The sequence below is a fragment of the Cyprinodon variegatus genome, unplaced genomic scaffold, assembly GCF_000732505.1.
Source record: "Cyprinodon variegatus isolate N-32 unplaced genomic scaffold, C_variegatus-1.0 Scaffold601, whole genome shotgun sequence".
NCBI lineage: Eukaryota > Metazoa > Chordata > Actinopteri > Cyprinodontiformes > Cyprinodontidae > Cyprinodon > Cyprinodon variegatus.
Window position 1 is genome coordinate 22,847 of NW_015151054.1, and position 21,347 is coordinate 44,193.

The 21,347-nt window shown below is 38.8% G+C and overlaps 1 protein-coding gene across 4 annotated transcripts in view; it reads right to left on the reverse strand.

Annotated features, from left to right (window-relative positions):
* Nucleotides 1–21,347, reverse strand: part of LOC107096142 (non-muscle caldesmon-like) — an 83,418-nt gene that overhangs the window by 9,606 nt on the left and 52,465 nt on the right. For 3 of the 4 annotated variants that reach the window (XR_001481786.1, XM_015392656.1, XM_015392655.1), the window contains exons 3-11: nucleotides 16,704–16,841; nucleotides 14,050–14,455; nucleotides 13,777–13,809; nucleotides 12,919–13,022; nucleotides 12,187–12,454; nucleotides 8,238–8,375; nucleotides 1,772–1,815; nucleotides 930–1,005; nucleotides 678–815 (exon numbers count right to left, since the gene is read on the reverse strand). Coding sequence is in view for 3 of the 4 variants with exons in the window: in XM_015392656.1 (XP_015248142.1) it covers nucleotides 678–815; nucleotides 930–1,005; nucleotides 1,772–1,815; nucleotides 8,238–8,375; nucleotides 12,187–12,454; nucleotides 12,919–13,022; nucleotides 13,777–13,809; nucleotides 14,050–14,455; nucleotides 16,704–16,841 (1,345 nt within the window). In the remaining variant the exon portion in view is untranslated. The remainder of the gene's footprint in view (nucleotides 1–677; nucleotides 816–929; nucleotides 1,006–1,771; nucleotides 1,816–8,237; nucleotides 8,376–12,186; nucleotides 12,455–12,918; nucleotides 13,023–13,776; nucleotides 13,810–14,049; nucleotides 14,456–16,703; nucleotides 16,842–21,347) is intronic. The other variant, XM_015392657.1, reaches the window with a different exon arrangement.

The following is a 21,347-nucleotide window of genomic DNA, read 5'->3' on the forward strand; positions in this document are numbered from 1 at the left end:
ATTCACAACACCTGTCCCATCAACCAGGAATCAGAATCAGAAATACTTTAATAATCCCAGGGAGAAATTAGTTTCATTTCATGACTCCATCTGTAATAAAGGGATTATAGGACCAGTTTGATAGAACACATACAATATATATAATTAGGGGGTCCCCGCTCCATCTCGCCATCAGTTTGGGGGTCCTTAGCCTGGAAAACATTGAAGGCTAGAGGCTACTCTTTTCAAGGCAGCAGCACCACTTACCTTTTTCAACACCTAAAAGAGAAGCATCCAGCCGAATATGAAAAATGCCAGTTTCTCCAGGGCGAACAAACCCACACTAACCAAAATGCCCACAGCTAAGGAACGGCTAACTGTAGCAGAATCCTTTGAGCAAAGCACCGCATATGACAGGTAAGGAGCAGCGTCGCTTTGCACATAGCCAAAGACATGGTGCCCCATTTGTACCTATTGCTTTCCTTAATAATTAAGGGAAAAAAATATTGAATCAAAAATAAAAAAATATGAGATTTTATTTTTAGGCCATATGGCCCAGCCATAACTCTTTCCTGTTTCTACCTTATAATGATCTAGTTTATACAACACCCAGTAGCATAAATGAAGGTTGGAGACGGTGAAACAGTGAAAAATCTCCAGGTGGATCCTAAAAGTTTTATTAAATTCCTTTTCTTTACCTTAAAAGTGCTTCCGCCACTTCCGGGCGAGCCAAACACGTTGCCTTTCTCCCACATGCTCTTAATGTTTCGCACATCAGTGACCAAGGGAAGATCCAAAACAGTTGAGCGAGGGGATCTGGATTCCTTGTTCTCTCGCTGGGAAGAGAAAACAGCAGTAATTATGGCTTAGACATGTCACACCAAAAAAAAACATTTTTTTTTTTTACTAATGAGGTGATAGACGGTTTGAAAACCAAAAACAGAACTGACCTGAGCAGCTGAGGTGTACTGCTCCAGCCTGTTGTCTATCTTGGACACCACAGGAGAATGAGAGGCCTTCACAGTGCTGCAGGAACGAGCAACATTCATATAGTCATATGTTACACCTCCATTTTAAGCTAATTTTATGGACATACAAAGATAACCTGAATAAAGTCTGAGGTAATTATTAAAATCATAACTTTATCAAGGAGAAACCACTCCTTTGTCAAAAAAAGCTCCGATCTACGAGCGTCTAATTTACATGAGAGTCTGAGGCCCATTAACTGCCAGACAATTAAACTAATGCCACAATTTTGGTAAAAAAAAAAAAAAGTCCAGATGAAAGCTTCAAAAAGAACATTAAACTGACAGTAAAACATGGTGGCAGTAGAATTGTGGGATGTGGCTGCTGCAGGACAGCCTGTTATAATGTATATATCTCTGGATACCACCATTTAGCCGAAAAAGGAAGTCAGGTCACACATCTGTGACCTTATGCTGAAGGAAACTGATCCAAAGCACAGCAGGAAGGATGAGTAGGAAAAAAAGGGATTTTAAATGGCTGCAAGCATGATGCATTTACTAAAATAAAAAAATAAAAAACAGAATTTGGCTGAATTAAACCAATCATCAAAGGCAACTATAATTCGACCCAGCAGTGTTGTGGCACAAGCAAAGGATGGTTTGAGAAGCTTTCTTTCCCTCTTAAATGAAATCATTTGAAATATTTCTTGAATACAGAAAAGCACAAACAATAAGAAATCAAAATGTGCATATATAACAGTCTCTTAATCAGTAAATTAGTAGGATTGACATAAATTTGGCTTATCAGACCAAAAACAGAGTTGTACCTTTTCTGTGCAGACTTGTTCAGGAATTCTGCCCTTTCTCCAATCTGGAAAGCAAATATTCAAACAAGTTAGATATTGCCTTCATATCTATTTAAGACATCTAAACTCACTTCATTAAGATGATATATTTTCACACTTGTGAAGATGAAGCTCAGCATGTGGACAAATCACTCCACCTACAGGGATTTGATGAAACCTTACTTTAAACCTTTTTGTTCTTTTTTTAACAGCCGATATCTAATTTTATCTCGTTTTCTTGATCTGCTCAATAGCTTAGATGATGCTCATCAAAAATGTCCCTCATTGTTCCCTCTGGGTGCAAAAGCGGCTCTCCAAATAAGCACACGCATGCAGAAAAACAAGACAAACATAGCAGGCTCTTTCCTTTCCCTGCAGTAAGACTGTGGGAATGTCAGAGGATTGTTTATGATATACACGGCATGAAAACTTTGAGAGGGGGCAGCATTCCTCAGTCACAACGTTCTCTGGATGGACAAAAGACAAATGCTAAGAAAAGGCTTTCTTTCCTCCCTTCATTTTTTTTTTTCCTTTATGAAAACAGACCTTTTGCTTGAGCTGCTACTGAGCGTTCAAGTTCCAAAAATAGACTCCTGGCAGGAAATTCCCCATTCTCAGACGCGTTTTTAAAGAGCTGCATCCATCCGAACGCAGTTGCAGTAATCCTGTTAACCCTAATCGCTTTCCTGCACATCCCTGCAGCCCGTCCTTCATTTGGCCTGCTTTGCGTCTCTGCTTTATCTACAACATAAACCAGGGTTATGCTGGTTGACGTCTGATAATGTGAAGGCGAGCACTTGGAGCTGTAGGTTACACCCCTAGGTTTTCCCAAGCACTAAGGCATTATCATCCATTACTTTAATATAAAAACGATTCTTAAACTTCGCTGCTTTCAATCTGGTACAAGTCAGAGAAATAAGGGAAATATATATTCTCAATTCCATGCATGTATTTTAAAAAATCTGAAATAGGCTTTTGACAGGTCTCACTGAGGCATGAAATTCACTCAGCAAATAAATTGAGCAGATAATTGCTCAATTTCTGGATGGAATACTAAACAAAACAAAAAAAGCGGATATATCCAAGCAATTTTTACACGGTACAACAGCAGGATGATGAAACGGATTCAGCTCTTTTTTAATACAGGGCCTCTATTTATAAGAACAGAACACACAAAGGAGGGAGAAATATTGCATCACAAAGGAAAAAGCTGGATTTTGTCGACCTTTACACATTCCTGTTGTAAATAACAATAAAAACATCATGTTTTGTCTTTAGCCAAGTTTTCCTGCAAACCCCAACAGTTTCTTAGCTTTGGTCCTTATTTAAAAAGATAGAGTATAACTAATTAGATGTACTAAATTCCATTTACTAGAGAGCATTTTAAAAAATAAATATTTTTCCAAGTTTTAAACTTTATTTGAACTTCACTCAGTACTTTACATAAGCTTTTATACTAATCTACTCATTGTGATTAAAAAAAAGCTTGTTTTTAATAAAAAACACACATTTACAGTTCACATTTGAGTAAAAGTTTATGTCTGTATTCAAGCTTCGCTAGTTAAATTTTATTTTCCATCTGCTGAATCATTTCAAGGTTACGTGAAAATACAGCAAATAAAATATGGAAATAAATTACCCTATTCTAACCTATACACATGATATAATGTAAGTATTCATTTGATATGTTTTTATAACAAAAAGATATATTTAATAGTTTGAAAAGTTTTCATCCAACCTAAAATTGCATGTATGTTGTTTAGCTTGACATAATTATTGGAAATATGTTATAAGATGTTTTAGAGATGAGCAGCATATCACTCAGTATCTTAGCATGTTTTTCATCAAATANTGTAAGTATTCATTTGATATGTTTTTATAACAAAAAGATATATTTAATAGTTTGAAAAGTTTTCATCCAACCTAAAATTGCATGTATGTTGTTTATCTTGACATAATTATTGAAAATATGTTATAAGATGTTTTAGAATTGAGCAGCAATCACTCAGTATCTGAGCAGGTTTTTCATCAAATACCTAGACTCTTATTGAGTTATTTCTAGAGTGAGTAAAAATACGATGAAGGGCTACTCTTGACTACAATTTGGGGCATCCTAACGCCATGTGCTGATATTTATCGAATACGAAAATACCACATCTTCTGAAAAAAAAAATTAAATAAAAAGACTTGTTTAAAATAGAGTATTTGCCAAAGTATTTTCTAATTTAAAATAGGCTAAATGACAAGTTAAACTTTGTTTTTTTACTCAACATGTTAAACTGACAGAGTTTAAACATTTCCATCGCTGCAAAGCTTCTGATGTTGCAGAACTACAGGCCTATTTCGAACCTCCCCTTCATCAGTAAGATTATAAATAATCTTTCGTAGTTAAATGACTTCCTAACAATGACCAGCTGCTTCAATGTCTTCCAGTCAGGCTTCCGTGTTAAGCACAGGACAGAGACTGCCTTTATTAAGCTATTCAATGACTTCTGTATAAATGTAGCCATTTGAAGTACCACATTGATGCTATTGGACATAGCATCACTCTATACTATTGATCACTCAATTTTATTAGAGCACCTAGAAAGCCGGGTTTGCCTTTCTGGTACAGCAATCAAGGCCTTTTTCGTGTCAGTTGGTTATTTTATATCAGAGAACACTAAAATCATGTGGCGTCTATCTTAGGGCCCCTACTACTTGGTTTTCTACAAACTCTGCCCAACTCAGATTTTATACCAACAACAACATAAATGATCATAAATATGCAGACGAAAGCCGTAAATTATGTCACCAGGTGACTATAAATTCATTCAAGCTCTGTGTAATGCACAGAAGACACATGGATGTGCAAACATTTTCTATTGCTGTGCCCAAACAAAACTAAAATAATAGTTTTTAGACAAAAGGAAAAGGTTTTTAAAAGTTTGCAAACAGCTTCAATCAGGCTCTAAATCTAGGTGTAGTGTGGACTCCNAAACTAAAATAATAGTTTTTAGACAAAAGGAAAAGGTTTTTAAAAGTTTGCAAACAGCTTCAATCAGGCTCTAAATCTAGGTGTAGTGTGGACTCCAACCTGAAGATTCAGAGGCTCATAAAGACAGCAACAAAATAAAACTTCTGTCACCTTAACATCTCCACGATTAAGACTAATGTCACAGGACTTTGAAACACTAATACATGTTTTAGTAGAATTGATAACAGCCGCAATGTCTTCACATGTCTGCCAATGTAGTTGTTTAGTCAGCTGCAAATGATTCAGAATGCTGCTGCTCAAGTCCTCACCGACATTAAGAAAGTAGAGCACATCACCCCAGTGCTAAAGTCCTATGCAGGCTTTCGGTATCTCAGACAATCGACTTTAAAATACTTCTGTTGGTCTACCAATCGCTGAACGTAGACCAACAGAAGCGCATTACAGACTTGTTGTCAGTATATCAAATGCCCAGACCTCCCAGTTGTTCTCGCTTAATTCTACTCTGCAAACAACCAAACCAGAAGCAAATCTAATCTGGAACAAACTCCCAGAAAATGTAATTAGTGCAGAAACCTTAAATGGTTTTAAATCCAGATTAAAAATCGATTTGTGTAGAGTGGCCTTTAACTGTGCTATCTGAACATTTTAATTAGCTTGAAGCCAAACTTTCATTCATTCTCTTCACAGTTTTATCATTTCTAAGTGATCTTGCAATCTATTATTTCTTGAGTGTTTTCCTATTCTGTACACCACTTTGGGTTGTCTTGCTACTCAAACATATATACATACATATATATATATATATATATATATATATATATATATATATATATATATACTTGCCTTGCTAAGTAATTAAGCTAACCATAGCCGGCTAGCCAAACGGTACTACTTATGTTAGCCAGTTGGCTAGTTAGCTAACCTGCTGGCTAGCTAGCTCAAGATTAAAATAAGTATTTGAAGGGAGTTGCATGTTTTAGATATATTTTTTGAATATTTCCCTATTATTTGAAGCCCGAGGGACATTATTCTGGTTACCGTTTTAAAAACATATCTCTAAATCATTAAAAATTGTTCCCCGTCTCTTGGCTTACATTAAAATTCATTGCTGTACCTCTTCAGGGACAACAAGCTGCATCACAATTAATGTCAAATTTCGAAGGAAGAAGCACTAAGTGTGACTAATGGTGTGTTTGAATTTTAAACGGCTGTCATATTTTACTAGTTCTCATTTAAAGTGGGAATTTTGATTGAAAAGTTGCTACTAAGCCAACAGATGTGGTGGATACATCCAAAAAAAGGCAAGCACAGAAAGCTATCTGCAAAACTGAAACTTACTAATGATGCCCTACATGAAAGAGCCTCCATGTACATTGACCAAACTTCAGTGGATTTTTAAATTCTTGAAAGCCAGAAACCCAAAAAACAACACAAAAGTCAAAAAAATAAAACAAAAAAAAATAAAACACACCACTTCAAAATCCTTTATTGACAATATTTCTATTACATGCAGACACACATGCATGGAAAAAACCAACACGCATGCAAAACCGTACCTACAGTGAACATGATGACAAAGTAAGGCTGTGTCTGTAAGGTGGAGAAGTGATATTAATTTACAATCCCCATCTTTAGTCAGCAACGCTAAGGACTCTGGTGTGATCAGAGCTCACCATCAGAGCCACTACTTAGTCGGGGGTCTCTCTAGACCAGCACCATATTACAACTAAATGTCCCTAATTAGATTTTCTCCACTGGCTGAAAATCCCCCTCGATTCTCGCCATGCGGGAGTTGACTTTTGAAAACACTGGAGACATTTATTCACATTTAAGTTAATTAAACCTTCCTCAGCTGTGACAGTTTTATGAAGAAGCAGGGGAGGTGAGACACAGGATGGTGATTCTTTTTTAAGCGAGTAGATGTGTGACAAACAGGATATCTACAGAACTTTTAAAAGTCACTGAGCCTTTCTGTTTTTGTGTCATGTGTAATCTTAGTTTGATAGCTCTTTATAATAAGGAGCTAGAGTAGGTGAGAGGTTCCTGTTTTCTTGAAATACTTTGGGTGCTAAGAAAGCTTGGCTGTACTGCCAGATTAATAAGCTTTTAGGTGTACAGGAAAAGGATGAAACCATCAAGCGCACGTCTTGGGCAATGAAGTGCTACTCACTGCTGGTCAGCTGGCTGAAAAAAAGCCCAGTGCAATTTTATCCCACTTACAATAAAGACAGGTTCAAGCCCCGGCTCAGGCTTTCAGTGTTGTTGTGTCCCTGCGCAAGAGACTCCACTCGTACCGCCTACTGATGGCGATGGGAGGGACTGGTGGCGCCAGTGTATTGTAGTATCAGCTTTGTCAGTGAGCCCCAGGGCAGCTGTGGTTACAGTGTAGCTTGCCACCATCATTGTGTGTGTGTGTGTGTGTGTGTGTGTGTGTGTGTAAATGACTGAATGTAGTATGAAGCGCTTCTCTGAATTGAAAACGTCAGAAAACGTAAAGTACAGGCGCATTAACCATTTAAGTACAGATCTAAAATTAAATTTAGAAATAATTTCTTTAGATTTTGCTCAAGTCATTATAGGAAAATTATAATAAAACTGTCTTAGCATGTTTTTCATTTTAGCTGCACTAATAAATTTCAAAATGCTGTCCGATCTTTTTTGCTGGTCATGATACTGTAAGAACGGCTCATTCCAGAACATGTTTAGTTTTAAACATTTTATAAAGAAACAGCTTTACATCAGGCCTGCAACTAACTATTATTTTGCAAACTGATTAATCTGTCAATTATTCTTTCGGTTAATCGATCAATAATCGGATAGCAAAAGGTTTCTTAAAGAAGACTTTTTGTGAAATTAACCCAGGTGAAACTAAAACTTTTCCAGACTTTTGTTTGCTTTTTTTTTTTTTTACAATTTTGGTCAGCTAAAGGTACATTTTAGAGTCTGTACACCCCGGTTGACCATCAATCGATTACTAAGTTAGTTGACGATTATTTCAATAATTAATTAATCCGATTATTTGTTTCAGCCCTAGTTTACATCCACTGAGAAGTCATCCGTTTCTCCTTCAATGTGGCCACAACAACTTTGTCAAAAAATTTATCAGGTTTTAGCTCTGCTTGGCTACTAAATAAGATGTTTTATTGTTCAGGGTGTAAATAAATATTAGTCCATGCTCATGCTGAATTAACTGAGAAAACCAATGCATTTTTACTCCAGATCAACATACCATGAGAACCTGGTGGGGTCCATTCCTAATAGAAACAGCTGTAGAAGCCACAGAGTTTTAGGTTTAAGGATACATTACATCTTCTTATCTACTTTGTTTAGATCGGCTTCAGAACCTTATGGTGTTTGCAGGATAGATATTTAGGACTTTTTGGGCTAGATGAGCCGTTGAGGAAAGGAAGAATGCGGAGGAATAAAAATATAAAGAGAATGCTTAATAGGAGCTTGAGAGATTGAGCTTACCTTCAGAGAAGAGCCTCGAGGACTGACACACTTGAATGGTTTCTCCTCGCCGTCCACGGGATCGTCCACCTTCTGTCTCTTCTCAGCGGCCTCAGCCCTTCTCCTCTCAATCTCCTCTTTCATCTTCCTCTTCTCCTCCTAAGGCAGACAAGACAAGGCGAAACTAATCAGTTTTACACCTTTGAATATTCATTTTGTTGTTGCAGGACATTGCTGAACCTGTAATCTGCTCATTAAACCTTATTTAACGTGCATATTTATACAGATTGGTTCCATTTCTGACTTTTCTGATTGTTTAAATGTTTTAGACATAACCAACATAATCAAAAATGAACAAAAGTGGCTCTAAAGGGAGGAGTTGTTATATTAAAGAAGAGAAGCTGAACATAAATGTGAAAATAGAGAGAAAAACATCAATTTCTCTAGGAAGGGTTACCAAGTCAATTTTAAGGGGACTCCACAGAACCACAGCGCTAGTCATTACTCACAAATGGAGAAATGATGAAGCTGTGTTGAACCTTCCCATAAGAGGTCGTCCTACCAAAGGTCGTCTATGAGCCAATCAAAGACTCACCCAGAAGGTCACAAAACAACCCAGAAGGACGCATAAAGCCCTGCAGAATAGCTCACCTCGATTAAGGTCAGTCTGCAACAATAAGAGAGTTTAAAGGCCTAATCCACTGCTGACTGAAGAGAACACAAAGACCCCAAAAAATATGGTGATCCCCAAGACTTTTAGGAAAATTTTAGAAAACGAAAACTTTAGGAAGGTGTTAGCCCATTTACGTCGCATTTAAAAATAACACTGATTCAGATTGAGAGTTAGTCTGGTGGATAAATTGTTTTTTTAAAATTATTATTACATCATAAACACTCACCGTTCCCTTTATTAGGTACAACTGTCCAACTGTTCGTTAACATAAATTTCTAATCAGCCAATCACATGACAGCAGCTTAAAGCATTAAGGCATCTAGCTGTGGTCAAGACAACCGCTGCAGCTCAAACTGAGCATCAGAATGGGAGAGAAGGGGGATTTAAGTGACTTTAATGGTTGGAGTATTTCAGAAACTGCTGATCACGCCCAACCATTTCTAGGGTTTAGAGAAAATGGTCCAAAAAAAGGGAAAACAACCATTGAGCGGCGGTTCTATGGGTACAAATGCCTCGTCGATGCCAGAGGTCAGAGGAGATTGGCCAGACTGGTTGAAAGGCAGCAGTAACTCCAATAATCATCTCTGAACGCACAGCATGCCGAACCTTGAGGCAGATGGGCCACAGTAGCAAAAGGCTACACCGGGTGCCAGTCCTGTCAGCAAAGAACAGAGATTGAGGCTACAACTCACACAGGTTCACCTAATTGCACCTTAGAAAATTGGAAAAATGTTGCCTGGTTGAGTTGAGTCTCAATTTCTACTGCTACATTGGAATAGTAGGGTCAAAACAGCATGAAAAACATATTTTTATTTATTTCTAATAGTTTGGGGGATGTGTTATGAGTGTGTTTGTAGGCTATATACGTATGTGCTTTTAGCTGGGATTTATTGTTTCAAACGGCAGCTACTACTATGCACTAACAAATGTCCCCTAGGGGACAATAAAATATATTCTATCCTTCTCATTGAAGCATCCATCCAGACTTGTATCAACAGTTCGGGCTGATGGTGATGTGTAATGGTGTGGGGGATATTTTCTTGGCATACTTGATACCATTAGTACCAGCTGAGTTAACGCCACAGCCTAGCCGAGAATTGTTGCTCACAATGTCCATCTATTTATGAACCCAAAGTACCCATCTCATGTACCCATGACATAATTCATCTTAGACTGGTTTCATGAACATGACAATGGCTACGTTCACACTGCAGGCCTTGATGCTCAATTCCGATTTTTTGCGAAATCCGATTTTTTTTACGTTGCCATTCAAATTTCCAAATATATGCGACTTGAATGTGATCTCCTGTGTGAACTGCAGTCATACAACGCAAGTGTCCCACATGCGCAGTAGATGACACAATGCCGTCACAGGCCAGCGTGATCTTTTTTTCCGGAAGTAAACATGGACGGTAGTGCCGGTGCGCATCTAGCGGTCTTTTCCAATCATAAAAACACATTCTTTTCAATATAGTTAAACATAAATACTGCTCTCCGCATCATCATCTCTCATGGTTGTTGTTTTTCTTGCCGCTTCTGCGTAGCAACACGCATAATAGTGACCTGTGTCGGGTATTAATGATGTTCAGGTCGGATGAATCCGACCTGGCCGTTCACACACAGGTCGCATTTGAAATCGGATTCGTATCGGATTCGGGACCACATAACCAAGTGGCCTGGGTCAGATTGGAAAAAATCGGATCTGTGTTGTTCAGACAGCCATGAAAAGATCAGATCCAGGTCGCATATGGGCAAAAAAAAAAATCGGATTTGGGTCACTTCAGGCTGCAGTGTGAACGTAGCCAATGAGTTCACTGTATTCAAATGGCCTCCAAGGTTACAAGATCTCAATCCAACAGAGCACCTTTGGGATGTGGTAGAATTGGAGATTATCATGGATGTGCAGCATTTACATTATGCTATCATTTAAATATGGACCGAACTCTTTCAGGAATGTTTCCAGTATCTTATTCAATTTATGCCACAAAGGACTAAGGCAGTTCTGGAGGCAAAAAGGGGTCAAACCCGCTGCTAACAAGGGGTAACTAATAACATGGCTAGTGAGTGTATAGATGTATTCTTAACCATTTCACTAAATAAGACGGTTTTGTTAGAATATTTTTCCTAGGCTTAATTCATTCATTCATTCTGTGTATAGCTGTTTAGTCCTGCTCTTTAACTAAAGCTGGTCTGGTATAGTAGGGTCAGGTTGTTTGATGATCTGGGGTTGTTCTGATTTTTTAGGACCTGTATCATTTAACTTTACTGATGAAACCATGATTTTTTCTCTGTCTTCCACCATGAGTTCATGATCCTGAAATAAAAAAATAAAAACTGACTCTGAATGGCACAATCTTTGTTTCGAAATAGTGCTAAAATGTGATTGAGACGCTGCACTGTCGCCTTTAACAGGCCGTTCATGCTCAGCAACCTTCTAATGTGACTGAATAAAAACAATCCTGCAAAGAAAGGGTGGCTAAAACATCTCCAGGGATGTATATGTTGAAACAGGGTCTTGCATAAAAAGAGGATAAGTTTGATTTAGACAGATATAAAAATTATTTTCAATTTACCCAGATTATATTCTGATATGAAAATTTGCTGTGATCAACAGAAAAAACCCAAGAAATCTGGTATATTTCTAGAGAACTGTATCTGTATCCTTTGATGCAGGTTACAAAGATGTTAAATCACTCAAAAGATATTCTTATTTACAGTTGTCCTTTCTTTTAGACAGCGGCCCATTTGGACAACAACATGAAAAAAAAAAAAACCCAGCAACAAAAACCAATTAACGTACCAGCTATTTGTTGTGAATTCAGACAATGGCTGGAGCTTGGCAGTGAGTCAACCCTCTCCAGCTTCCTTGTCTTGGTTAATTAGTCTCTCTGTATCTCTGGGCCATCTTTTAATTACTAACCAAAAGGCCTCATTAACATCACACAAGAGAAGGAGAACGGGGGCTGATAGTGGGAGACGGGCCGCCACGTTCGGTGCCAAGATCAACAAAGGCGACCAGTCAGGGTGACGGCGAGAGCGCGGGGGCCTCGGGGCGAGCGGATTGAAAGTAAAACCGACGACACCTCCGTTTAGAAGACAACTCAAAGGAAGATACAAACGGAAACATCAGGGTGAGGCTGTTAGAGGAGGAAAGAGCAACAGATGGAGATTTAACGACTAACAATAGGGTTGATTTAAGAGGAAAGGACCAGAACTTTAGCGTGATGTTTTGTACAAGCCTGTACCGACCTACAAAAAAGGATGAGAAGAAAAAGCAGCGAATGATTGAAGAATTACCTCCTCTCTGGCTTTCCGTTCCGCCTCCTCCTGCTTCCGCTGCCTCTCCTCCTCCTCCAGCACCTTCCTCCTCTCCTCCCGCTTCCTTTTCAGCTCCTCCAGCTCAGCTTCGGCCTCCTGCTGCTTCTGCCTCATCCTCTCGAACTCCTCGCTCTCTGCGTCATCACGCCGGCGCTTCAGCTCCTCCAGCTTGCGCTCTGCCTCAAGGCGGGCGTCGTCATCCTGCTCGTCGCCAGCGGACACCTCGGGGGAACGGACACTGCTGCGGCTGAGGCGGACAACAGAACAAGGAATAAAGTTACCTCCTGACACTTGATCTGGACTTAATATTTAAAACACAGAAACCCAGATTTTCTTTCTGAGAGAATAAAAAAAAGCAGGACTCCTCTGCAGGTAAAGTTAGCTCCAATTGGAGGTTCCAGAAACTACTGACCAATCGGGGCTGAAAGCAAGTGTATGCCACACTTTTTAGACTTCTCTTTGAAGATCTCTTGATAAAACACACCATTTAAAAACGTATTGTGTTGAGCAATCCCATTTATTACCAATAAAATACACAAAACTCCACAGAAGGAGAAACTCCCAATATAATGGGTGGATACAAATGCTACAAATTAAAAAATCTTGGAAACTTTTCTTGTGGCTGAGGATCTCAGTTTAAACTTAGCAAAAAGCTCCTAAATATTTCAGCAGACTTGAGGAGACGCAAACAATGACTCAGCACGTTTGTACCTGAGGGTCCTCTCAGGTTTCTTGTGCTGTCTGGGAGCTGCCTCGTCATGCAGCCCTCCGTTATGCTTCCTCTGATCCTCCTCAGAGTCTTCCCTCTCGTCCACCTGTCGCAAAAAAAAAAAAACAAACACTCCCATCAACCACCAGTTGTAAACCAGCAGGAAAAGGAGGCGGAGAATTCAGAAAAGGGGGCGTGGCCGATTGTGAGCAAAACCCAAATTCAATGTGACTGAAAAGTGCTGAGCTGTTGGAGTGGAAGTGGTACAGGAGGAACACGGTGATCACTTTCTGGAGCGTAACAGGGCCTGTAAAAAGTCACCACGGTTACGGTGTGAACCACGCCACAGAAACAAAGTGCTCGGGTAATTTCAGTGTCCTGCTCCTTTAATCACATTTAATTAGCATGAGTTTGTTTTAGTTTTCAGGAACTCCTACAGAGGCCTGATTATGAATCTTAAACACATTAAGACACTGAAGTTACCCTTTGAAGCGGTGCAGCAAACCTACACTGAAGTTCTTACCGCATGTATGACACCTCATTATCCTCTGATTGCTGTATCTCAGATACCTCAAAGTCCTCTTCAATGTCATTTAGTAATATACGCTGGCTGTCTGTTTGGATATCTATATAATCATCCTCAGGTACCTCTTCAGCCTCCCCTGATGCTACTGAATCCTCCTCAACCTCTGAGTTTGCCGGCTTGGCCTGATTTGAACTCTCACTGACTACCGAATGGGTTTCTTCTTCAATGAGATCCTAAGAAAAGGGATTACAGCAGTCCTTTGAAGCACAGGTCTGGGATTGGCTCGAGGATTTGCATTTCAAAATAAAAAATATAAGAGACTTTTCCTGCGTACCTTGTGTTGCATTACAGTCTCCTCTGTTGATGCCTGGAGAGAGAAGCATCATATTTGCACCGTTTGTAAGCAAAAACTAAATTAACACCTGGTTTACTTATTTTAATTTACGTTTTGTCTAAATAAAGACCTTAAATAATTATTTATTCGTTTTTTTTTTTTTTTCGATATGCACAAATGATATACAAATAAAACCTTATCAATTAGAACTGCATCTGTGAAATTTTTACATGATGATTATGGTTTTAATGTTAATAAATGAATTAAACTGACCTGTTCTCTCATGTAAGACTGTCTTGGTTTGGTTTCTACAGCTTCATCCCTCTGCTCCTCCTCTTCCTCTCTCTCAGGAGCAGCTTCCTCTTCCTCCTCTCTAGGTTCCTCTGGTTCTTTTTCCTCCCGCCTCGAGCTGATGCTTTCAGTCTTCTCTTCCTCCTCCACGGTGTCACGGTAACGCCGGCCGCGCGTGTGTCTCTCCTCCTCTGTGCTGTTTTTCTCCAGGCCGACGCCGTCGCCGGCGTCCGCGGCGGTGGGGTCCAGCTGCCTCTGCCTCTCCAGCGCCTCCTTCATGCGCCTCTGCCGTCTCTCCTCTCGCTTGGCCATGCGCTCCTGCAAGGCCTGGTCCTCATCCTCCCCGCCATATCCATAGGAGCTGCTCACAGAGACGGATTCTGTCACGCTACGGGGAGAGAAAGGGGACAATCTGCCTTAGTCTGTGCAACACTGACTCCATTAAGAAAACACTAACAGCTTCTTTGATTTCTTTCAAACCTTCTTTAACACATCCACTTAAACTGTACTAGAAAATCTAACCTTTAGCTGCTGTGTAACTCTTTAGGTCTTACATGAGTTTAAACATGAGGAAAAACGGCTGATTAGGTGAAACATCGAGCCCGGTCATGTTTGAGCAATCCGTGCTGCTTTTAATGCAAGTATGAAACGTCTGTGCAAATGGAGATCAGTGATATTATCGGTTATTGATGTCGTATTTCAGTCAAAGTTGGAGGGAAAATGTGTCCGAATTTTTTTTATCTGTGTCCAAAAACCAATGCCAAGCTGGCTTATGTGGGGGTCATTTTATTTAAGTAATGTCGTCAAAGTTTCAGTTATTTTCAGTGTTCCGATTATTGCTGGGAAAAATATTATTTGTTAAGGCCACAAACCTGACTTCAAAAGCATTTCCTCCATTTGACATTTTAAATATTGGTTAAGAGAATCAAGCCTGATTTGCTTTATATCTAGATTGATAGGAAAAACATGAAGTAATACATTTTAACATGATGCAATCTTTAAATAAACCTAAGCAAATCCTATACGATATAACAGATTACAAGGAGACCTAATAGAGCAAAGAACATTAAAATAAGACTTTACGAAGGAGGGTGGGGGGTAGGAGGAGAAGATTGTTATATTTTTTTGCTTTGTTTTCTTTTGATGTTAAAAATCAAAACTCATCTTCCTTGTTTGGTGTGTTTTTAAGACTATATATCAATAAGTTTACTTTATAAATACAAATCTTCAGTATAACTGTAAATGCTTGCTATACACTATAAATATCTTGTAAACGCTTCTGTTAATAAAATAATCTTTTTTTTTTTATAAAATGTATAATTTAGCATTCACAAAAATTACACAAAGTTATTAATCCGCCTCTTATGGCATCTTATCCAGAGTTACCAGTAATTATAGACTCAAAAATATAGCAAAATGTTTATACCAGATATGAAACAGATCTTTTTTTTTTTTTTTCTCTGTTCAATAAAAGAGAAAACAGCAACAATGATGATGCAGATAAGGACAGAAGAATACAAAATATCCAGATGGTTTCCCACCGTTTACAATTTCCTTCCAATCCTTCACCCTTTCAGCAAAAGGTCAAAACTTAGCAGCTACAGCGCCAGGCAGATGTAGAAAAATCAAGGGTTTGTGTTTTTGTTGTGCAGCGTAATCTGTTCTGTAGGAAACTGAAATAAAAGCAGGAAAAACGAAAATCTTTTTCCCTTTTCTTCAATTTTTATCCAATTACCATCTAGATATGTTTTAACCTTAGGGAATCCTGAAAAAAACAAATCGGGTAGAAAAACAAAAATAACAAAATTATCAGTTTTGTCTGTGTTTAATCTAGTATCCAAAACATGATTAATACGTTAACTGCTCTTTCTAAAATGGGTGTTTGCACCAATAGATCTAATGATCAAACTTCAAAGAAAATAATTATTAAAATTTAGTCTCAAATGGGGCCTGCTCAGGCTAGCATTTAGCTCGACTCATCATTGTCTCTGATTTTCCAAACTAAGATTGAATCTGCTGCAGGTAAACCAACATCTAGTTCAAATATCTACATCTGGAGTATCAATCTTATGCCAACACGTAAACAGAGCATATCCTTCGATCTCACTCAGACCAGCATGACTCAAACTATTCTGACCTTAACGTCTGGCAAACATTACCCTTCACTCCAAACAATCAACAATGGTTTGTGAGAGCTTGTTCCTGGCTCAGCATCCTCAGGCACAATCCCCCTGTTGTTTCACCAGCCCAGGATGTATCTCTGAGCCCAAAGGGAGGAAAAATTCACCACCACAAAGCAACGTTTGTATTTTTGGATGTTAATTCGTAATCACTCCAATGAGATGGGTTTTTACTCCCGCCTCCTTTTACTGTTTTGCTCTTCAAGCATTTTTCAGAAAGGGATGAGATCATGCATTTTGTTTTAGACATGTTCTAGGAAGGAAGTGATTCCGACTTGCTGCCCGTCGCTCTAATGAGGTCACTGACTTCATCTCAGTTGAAGAAGCACATTTTATCAGCTACACTGGTCTGGGTTCAACAAGTTTAAAGCTTAGATAGCCTTTTTCTTTTGCTTTAATACAACTGGAAGATGGAAGTGACCAGTTTAGGCGGCTGCGCCGCTGTGAGAGTTTCACCTGTGGCTGTTGGTCAGGACGCTGCTGTCTGGCTGGCTGCTTGGCTCCTCGCTCTCCCTGCTCCTCAGCCTCTCCTGGCGTGCCCTGCGCCTCCTCTCGCGGGCAGCCTCCTCCTCGTCGTCATCGTTCCTGAGCATGCTAAGGGGAGCAGAAAAAGAGGAATGTGAGAGGACAAAATGACTTTTTCTTCCTTGCCCTTTCTTTACGCAATTTCCAACCCTCCTTCCGATCCTCATTTAAACCTCCAAGTCAAACTTCAAAGAGAAGGACTCTTTAAATTGAACTGTAATCGCCACGGTGACCAGGGCTGATGGATTTGCTTCGCGTTTTTTTTTCCTCCCTTTTGCCCCACTCCTTCCTCTTATCACGTTGACCTGTCAGCTTTGAGACATCTTATACTTCTTATCGAGGCTGCAGTTTTCACGAGCTGATAAAAAAAGTCAGCCTGAGACCTCGCTTGGCTGCGGATAAGAGAGGACCATCAAAGTGTTTCTGGCTTGTCCGAATCTGGTCTAATTTATAACCGATCTTAACAGTTAATAATTCTTTGAGAAAGATATAAAACCAGGAATCAGCTTTTCTAACATGAACAAAATTGAATGAAAAGTAAAATCCACTAAAACTTCTTTACAGTGTGCTGGAGTAAGATGGTCAGTAACTGAAGACATGAATGTCAAAGGCACAAAATTGCAATTATTACTGTAATTTTGCATATATTGTCAACCAATTTAATTATTTTACATTTAACTAAAATAAAAATCTCAGTGAAAATCTTACATTTCATTGCTACTGGTACTAAAAAATAGCCAGCCTTAATTTCTCTTCCTTCAATAACAACCTCCACACTGAACAGTGTGGCTTTAGTCTTTTAAATACTCTAAAGATCCCAAAAAAGCGCTATTGGTCTCACAGTGACAAGAATAAAAAAAAAAAAAACTTTTTGCTTTTAAGCGTTCACATTTCATGAGGTCAGCTGCTGAGCAAACAGGAAGTGCCCTCCACTTTAGCCTACATAATTCCACAAATGAAAACATGAAAGCAACAAGGTGGCTCTGCAGGCCTTTTAGATTGATGAAGAAATGGTACACAGCACAATATTTACATTACATAGAAAACACATTTTACTAATATCTATATTTTCTCACTGCTAGCCAATTCGCATCACTATCATACAGTTTACTCTTAGAATTTCTGCACCTGAAAAAGGGTGACTTTTCAATCTCAAAAAACAGAAATCATCACTTTTCCTAATTTAAAATCTCCACTCAAACCGAATACACAACTGTTTCCTACTAGCTAAAGAGAAGAGAAGTCAGAGAGAAAAAAGGCACGCATGCATATATATCAACAAAGAAGAATGGTTTAATATCGATATAATCTACTGATATTGCCGTTATGGCCAACAACTAATCAGGTTTTTTATATTTCCTTACCTATTCTCCCTGAAAAACTAACCACAGTGCTGACATTTTCTCTGTGCTTCAGTTCAACACATAATCCAGCGCTGCATCATTATTTTACTCTTGCATCACTTAAACAAACATTGCATGACTAAAACAAACATGACCTCGTAAAACAAAAAACAGTGACTATATGGAGACCAGCTGTTATCATCGCTCTGGTTGTCGTTATTGGACTCACACAGGTGTGTCTAAAAATGATTAACATCGGCCGATACAAATGTTGATGCCCATATCTAATGGGATGCCCATCTTCTAAAAGAAGAGAATTCAAATCATCAGTGGACACAAAAACACTTTAGTTACATTAACTTATAGGAATTAAAATGTCAACAACTCTTTGTCTAAAATGCGGCTTCTGCTTAATAAAAATTTGTCCCTTTTTTTGTTCCTGACAGAATAACGCTACCTGACTGACGGAATACGCTACCTGACGGAATACGCTATTCTACAAAATACGCTACCTGACGGAATACGCCAGCTGACGGAATACGCCAGCTGACGGAATACGCCAGCTGACGGAATACGCCAGCTGACGGAATACGCCAGCTGACGGAATACGCCAGCTGACGGATTATGCTACTTCTATAAAGTAATATTTTATCGACTAAAAAATAAAGATCAACTAAAACCCATAATAGCGGCAAAACTCTATGGCTGAAGCTATCTGTTCTCATTTGCTGGTCAAAAACAAAATTTTCCAAGCACACAGCAGGTGCATTGAAAGGTCAAGGCAGGTTATGAGTAAACATCTGGTTTTTGGATTAGTTTTTACAACTCTCTTGCTCTACTTACAATAATGCCCAGATATTAGCAAAGATCTACTGTTGAAAAATACAAAACAAGCAATACTTTGGTTACATCTTACTGCAAAAATGATCTAGAAATAAGTAAAATGTCTTAAATTAAGTGTATTTGGCCTTAATTTGAGCAGGTAAATAAGATTTGCCAACTGAACTTGTATTTTTACTCTTAAAATAAGATAATTAGATAGTAGCACTTGAGATAAGACAATGCAATTGTTTTTTCTTATTTTAAATGCAACGTGTCTTGTTTTGTTGACAAAGTGACTTAGCTCCTCAATTTAAAAGCTAATGCACCTATTTAAAAAAAATGACTTATTGAGATTTAGATTTTATGCAATGTTAATGCGATCAGCCACCAAGATGTCATGAACTGAAATAAGAATAAAATCCTAAAAATAATCAAACCCTCCCTTTAAAAAGAAAAAAGTAGATATGATGGAAAGCAACATTTTCCGTTCTCTATCAGAGACCAAGTTGTAGTAGTGTGCCTGGTTGACACTGTACTGTAAATAAACAGCTAAAATATATTGCAAAGCAATTATATTTGTGCTATTTTATTTCCTACCCCTTGAAACTTTAAAATTCCTGCCTGAAACCGGGTTATTCGAGCCACCTGACGTTTATGAACCGAGCACCACGCTTCATCGGCGTTGCCCCGGCTGACCCTTACACTCCCACAGCTAACCGCATGCCCCCGCTACCTCAGATCACAGCGCAGCTTTTTGAGGTCAGCCAGCGAAGCATGCCTCTGCATGTTAATTGCAACATGTGTGGTGAGCAGAGCCAAAGCTCCTCTGGTTTTATGTGAAGTTTTACAGCTTGTGAACAACTTTTCCCTTCATTCCTTGCTTTTCAGCTGCTACTCCTCAACGAGCTCTGTCTCCAATTTTGCTCTCATATGAACAATGTTGTCATAACAATAACAAAAAATCTGCTGACGCCCATGGAAGGCCTATGGTGACATTAGTGATGTCAGGCAATGCTTTACATATGTGATTCCTTAAATCAGAGATCCATAAGGAAGGACATCTCTGTTCATTATTATGAATTAATAATAATTGTAGTAATTAAATCTTCACTATTCAAGGATCCTGCCATCTGGACTTTGACCGAACCACATAAAGTAGATTGTTGATTTTCTCAAACAGGATTTTCTCAAATATGTTACAGTGAATTAGAGTCAAAGATTGTTGCTCTGTCTTTGAATACACTATCAAGATGTCCTCTGGTTTATTCAGATACAACTTTGCAAGCATAAGTTGTGCTGCAGCTTCTGGACATTTCTTACTTATAGCTTTGTTTTTCCCCACAGCTCCATGAAAGTCATGGAAACTTTCATTAGCATGACAGAAATGTTGCATAAGAAGAATGGAGATGATATCTTTTACTTTCAATCATTTTATCTTGCAGAAAAAGCCTAAAAAAATTAACTAGGATGTGCAGTATACTTAGGTTTTGGCAACTTTTTTTCATAAGAAACCTCATCCTCAGCTATATTACCCTGTAACAGAAAAGCTCATTAACCTTCATTTACTTTGCCATGGTAACATGATGTTTTTTGAGACGAAAAAGTAGTGAAACAACTGCTCCATCTCCCACAGGACCGATCCGCCCCAGAAACGGCACCGAATGTCATGAGAAAGAGGGAAAGACACGGGGCTAAAAATGGAACAAAAAGGGTCCTTGGTGGCTGCGATGGCGGCGACAAACTCAGGGTTAAAGATTCCCCCGTAGGAGAGAAGGAAAAGAAAAAACTCCTAAAAGCTGAATTAGCATTCCTGTCAATCACAGCCTTGGCGCATGCACTAAGCAAAGCCCTGATTTAATATGCCCCCCCCATCTTCCTTACCTGGGCCCCAAACTCTATCAGCATACTGACAGAAATATGAGGTGGGAGCAAAGGACAAGGGAGAGCTAGTGAAATGGGGAGCAGGGATAAAAAGGAGAAGCGGGAAATGAAAAACGGGAAGGAAAGGGTGGGCACAATAATGGAAAAAGGAGTAATCTGCAGATTTTATCACGGCCAACTTTTCCTGTACAAAATGATGTGCAGCCATGGTTATTATAAGCTTCAGCTAAGAGTGTTCGCTGGTGTACAGCATCCAACAGATGTCTGTTTCTAGGCTGACCAAACAAAAAATGGGAAGAAAACAGGAAAGATTGCAAGTAACATATATCTTTACAGTAAAAGCCAAAAATATTCATACTGCTTGAACTTAAAAAAAAAAAAAAAAATACTTTTATGAAGTTACCACTAGGACTGAAAGAGTGAATCGAACTAATCATTATGAATCGATTACTAAAATATCAACTAATTTAAAAGTATAGAGACTTTAAAACACGCCTTTAACAACCCACTTAGGGCTGTTATAATAGCA